Source organism: Myotis brandtii, unplaced genomic scaffold, assembly GCF_000412655.1.
Source record: "Myotis brandtii unplaced genomic scaffold, ASM41265v1 scaffold215, whole genome shotgun sequence".
Taxonomy (NCBI): domain Eukaryota; kingdom Metazoa; phylum Chordata; class Mammalia; order Chiroptera; family Vespertilionidae; genus Myotis; species Myotis brandtii.
In genome coordinates this window covers 148,259-153,557 of record NW_005358043.1, presented here as the reverse complement: position 1 = coordinate 153,557, position 5,299 = coordinate 148,259, and the positions used below count along the sequence as shown (strand labels likewise).

Sequence of the window (5,299 nt, the reverse complement as noted above, 5' to 3'; positions counted from 1 at the left end):
GTCGCCGGGACCCCTTGCGCCCTCATGGGGCCACAGGAACCCTGGTGGAAGCCCCGTGCCTGCTGCCCCACCCCCGCTGTGTGCGCCACTATCTTGTGACAGCCTTATGGTGTGAGGGTCAATTTGCATATTACCTCTTTATTATATAGGATGAGAATGCCTGGGTGGCCCCAGTGTGCTTCCTCCTGCCACACCCAACCCTCCAGAAATACACCAAATTTCCAACATAAAACATGGGAGGAATCAAACTTCTTTTATTGTTTCAACACCCAAATAATCAGTGAGACAAATATTTTTCTGACAAGATTTATTATAAACCTGGAGAGGTTTGCTTTTCCAACCAAGTTGTAAGGCACTACCTTTATAAATCTTTGTATAGCTGTCACTCCACACAGAGTAAGCTCTCAATAAATATCTATTGATGATGATGATGATGATGATGATGATGATGGCAGTGACACTAATTGTGATGATGATGATAATATATTTTATCAACAGGTCCTCTATAATGCAAGTGGATTCTTAGCTAAAAATAGAGACACTCTTCCAACTGATATTGTGCTACTCTTGAGGTCATCAGAAAACAGTGTAATTCGACAACTAGTTAACCACCCTCTGACAAAAACAGGTAAGATAAGACAATTACTTTTAAATGAAAAGGTTTTTCAGGCCTGATCAAATAGATTCTGATTGTAATTTTCATGAGTATGATCCTCAGTTTTTCATATTGGTTTGTTTTCGACTCACTAAATATGCAATTATTGATATCCCCTGCCTAGATCATCTGAAGAAAATAATAAAACATAAGGAAGATAGTTTTTCACTAAAGAGAGTGAAGCACCTCCCAGAAAATATGGTGGTGTCCTAGCGCCTCACTAGAAGAATATGCTCACCTCCAGAGAGTTCAGAATTGCCTGCTATTTTCGAGCGGGTAGCATCTGGATGGTTCTTTGAGGTCTATAGGTTTAGTGAGCTCTGACTTACTGATTAAAGACTCACACAACCTTGTTCCATTCAACCATATACATTCTTAAATTTGCTTTTAAGTAGAAAAAATATAGTGTGGGTTGTTTTTCTTTACTGGAGTTTGAAATTTTCCTCTACATTTTTTATAGTTTTATTGTTGTATAACTGACATACACATATGCACATATTTAGACAGTAAAATTTGGTGAGTTTTTGGCATACATAAATACCTGTAAAACTGTCACCACAATCAATAATGAACCTATTGATCACCCCCAAATGATATTTTCTCATGGCTCTTTGTAATCCTCCCCCCACTCTTCCCTGCCCCTAACCAAATGTTCTTCACAATCTTGAGTCTTCCAATCAGGAGGCAAAATATAGCTCTTCATTTATTTAAGTCTTCTTTAATTTCTCTCAACAATATGTAGTTTTCAGCATGCAAATCTTATATATCTTTAGTCAAATTATCTGCAAGTATATCACATTTTAAGCTATTATAAGTGGTAATTTTTAATTAAGTTCTGTGTGTTGCTACTATATAGGAACCCAATTAATATTTGTGTATTAATTTTTGCTGTGCAATGTTGCTTAATTTATTTGAGTAGGTGGGTATCATTTATTATACACAAAGTTTGCTATAATAACAGATAAAATGGGGGAAATATTACTTTAGGCTTTGAAGCAAGAGCTTATGGAACTCATTTCCCCAAAGAATAGTTTCAACCTAAGAGTTAAATTATAAGAATAATAATCCTACATAATAAAAGCCTAATAATAATCCTATATAATACAAGTCTAATATCGTCCAGTCGGCCATTCAACCAATCAAAGTGTAATACGCTAATGACAAGCACTGACCACCAAAGACCAGATGCTCCAACTGGTAGGTTAGCTTGCTGCTGAGGTCCAGCCAATCAGGACTGAGCAAGATGAGCAGGACATGCCCTGGAGCCCTCTCATGGTCCCTCCCGGGCAGCCAACTTCCCGGCGTCCCTCCCTGTCCCCGAATGTGCACCGGTGGGGTCCCTCGGCCTGGCCTGCACCCTCTTGCAATCTGGGCTGAGGGACCCCCCTCCCAAATGCATGAATTTTGAGCACCAGGCCTCTAGTCCTATATAATAAAAGCCTAATATGCTAAGTGTCCAGTTGTCCGGTCAGCCATTCAACCAATCAAAGAGTCATGCTAATGATATGCTAAGGCTGCTCATCTGCTCACTATAATGTACACTGACTACCATAGGGCAGACAGTCGACCGGTTGACCAGTCACTATGACATGCACTGACTACCAGGGGGGAGACAGTTGACCAGTTGACCAGTCGCTATGACGTGCACTGACCACCAGGGGGCAGACGCTTCGAGTAGTAGGTTAGTTTGCTGCTGGGGTCCAGCTGATCGGACTGAGCAAGATGGGCTGGACATGCCCTGGAGCCTTCCCACGGTCCCTCCCTGGCTGGCTAACCTCCATTGTGTTAAGAATTTTTGTATCACCCTGCCCAGTGTTCTCAGTGGTTAGAAAATCAGCCCCTGGGACCTAAGGGTCTTGAGTTTGATCCCCGGTCAAAAGCATGTACCTGGTTTGCAGGTTTACCAGTAATCCCCAGCCCCAATTAGGGTATTTTCGGAGCCAACCAGTCAATGTGTCACTCTCGCATTGATCTCTCCTTCTCTCTCTCTCTCTCTCTCTCTCTCTCTGTCTTTTTCCTGTCCCCCCCACCCCCTTCCACTCTCTCTGAAAATCAATGGGAAAAATATCTTTGAGTGAGGATTAACAACAAAAAACAAATTTTTGTATCTATGTTCATGGATATTGGGTAGTTTTCTTTTCTTATGGTTATTTTTTCTGATTTTAGAATCAGGGTAATAATGGCCTCATAGAATGAATTGAGATGTATTGCCTCCTTTTCAATTTTCAGGAAAAGTTAAATGAGTATTATTTATTTCTAAATTGCTTTATAGAATTTACTTGTGAAACCTGCTGAGCCTGAAGGGCTTTTTGTAATAAAGTTTTTAAGTACAAATGTAGTTTCTTTAATAAATATAAGGCTATTTAAGTAGATTGTGTCTTTTAGGAAATTGTTCATCTGTGTAGTCAAATTTATTGACATAAAGTTTGTTATTATTTTCTTATACTTTTACTATCTGTAGATCTTGAAGTTATATCAGCTCTCTCATTTGTGATATAAATAATTTCTGCCCTCTCTAATTTTATTCTTGATATATTTTCTAGAGACATCAATTTTATTGATATTCTCTAAGAACTGGCTTATGGTTTCATTGATATTCTCTATTATCCTTGCTTTCTATTTTGTAGATTTTTTTTCTTTTATTTTATTTTTTTTTTTGCCTCCTCTCTTCTGTTTATTTTGGGTATTTTGTCTTTTTCTAAGTTCTAAGCTAAAAACCTAGGTCAGTGATTTAAGAAAATGTTTCTTTTTTTTAATATAAGCACTTATATAGGTTATTTATAAGTCTTATATTTAATTTTTAAGTATGTTGGGATTTTCCAGATATCTTTTTGTCTGGGCTTCTAATTTAATTCTGTAGTGCTCAGGAAGCATATTTTGTATGACTTAATCCATTTAATTTTAACTAAAAATTTTTATGGCCCATAATATGCTCTATCTTGTTTTATGTTTCATTTGTACTTGAAAATAATGTGTATTCTACTGTTGTTAGGTGGAGTGTTATATAAATGTTCATTAGGTCAACTTGTTTGATAATAGTGGTCAAATCTTCTATATTCTTACTGATTTCTCGGGCTTCTATCAATTACTGAGAGAGGGGCTTAGACATATCCTATATAATAAAAGGGTAATATGCAAATTGACCCTAACAGCAGAATGACTGGTCACTATGACACACACTGACCACCAGGGGGCAGACACTCAATGCAGGAACTGCCCCCTGGTGGTCAGTGCGCTCCCACAGGGGAGCTCTGCTCAGCCACAAGCCAGGCTGATGGCTGCCAGCACAGCGGTGGTGGTGGGAGCCTCTCCTGCCTCCTCAGCAGCACTAAGGATGTCCGACTGCAGCTTAGGTCTGCTCCCTGCTGGCAAGTGGACATCCCCTGAGGGCTCCTGGGCTGCAAGAGGGATGTCTGACTGCCAGCTTAGACCTGATCCCCTGGGGATCAGGCCTAAGCCCGCAGGTGGACATCCCCTGAGGGGTCCCAGACTGCGAGAAGGCACAGGCCGAGCTGATGGATTCTCCCCCCCCGCCGCCCAGTGCCCAAATTTTTGTGCACCGGGCCTCTAGTGTGACTATAATTGTCAATTTATCAAATTTTCCTTTCATTAAAATCAGTTTTTGCTGTATATAGTTTTTGTATTTTTTCACCTGAGGATATGTTTTTATTGATTTTAGGGAGAAAGGAAGCGGGGGAAAGAGAGAGAGAGAGAGAGAGATCTATTGGTTGTGTCCCATACACACCCCGATTGGAGATCCAACCTGCGACCTCTCAGTGATGCTCCAACCGAGTCACTGCCAGGACTGTTTCATGTTCTTTAAGGTCTACTAGTGGGGACATAAAAATTTAGAATTGTTTCATTTTCTTGATGAATAGACCCCTTTTATTATCATTAAATTACTCTTCTTATCCCTGATAATATTCATTATTCTGAAGTCTACTTTGCCTGATAATGATACGGAGACTCCAACTTTCTTATAATTAGTGGTTGAATGACATTTTTTATACTTTTAATTTCAACTTTTTTTGTGTTTATATTTAAAACTAGAGGCCCGGTGCACAGAAATTTGTGCACTCGGGGGGCGGGGGGAAGGGGGTCCCCCAGCCCGGCCTGTGCCCTCTCGCAGTCTGGGACCCCTCGGGAGATAACGACCTGCTGGCTTAGGCCTGCTCCTGGGTGGCAGAGGGCAGGCCCAATCCCTAAGTGCAGCCCCTGGTCAGGCTCAGAGCAGGGCCGATTGGGGAGTTGGAGCGCCGCCCCATCATGCACAGAGCAGGGCGGATCGGGAGGTTGCGATGCCACCCTCAGTCACGCTCAGGGTAGGGCCGATTGGGGGGTTGGGGCACCGCCCCCTGTCACACTCAAGGCAGGGTCGATGGGGAGGTTGCGGCGCCACCCCCTGTCACGCACAGAGCAGGGCCAATCAGGGGGTTGGGGCGCTGCCCCCTGTCACTCACAGAGCAGGGCCAATCAGGGGGTTGGGGCGCTGCCCCCTGTCACTCACAGAGCAGGGCCAATCAGGGGTTTGGGGCGCTGCCCCCTGTCACTCACAGAGCAGGGCCCATCAGCGGGGTTGGGGCTCAGTACCCTGTCACACACAGAGCAGGGCCCATCAGGGGGTTGAGGAGCTCCCCCCTGTCA

General features: G+C 42.6%; 1 protein-coding gene across 1 annotated transcript in view; it reads left to right on the top strand.

The window, feature by feature from the left end:
• The window catches only part of MYO3A (myosin IIIA), a 221,813-nt gene that overhangs the window by 152,246 nt on the left and 64,268 nt on the right, over positions 1–5,299 (top strand). Inside the window, exon 21 of the mRNA XM_005865858.2 lies at positions 499–628. Within this exon, the coding sequence (XP_005865920.1) occupies positions 499–628 (130 nt within the window). The remainder of the gene's footprint in view (positions 1–498; positions 629–5,299) is intronic.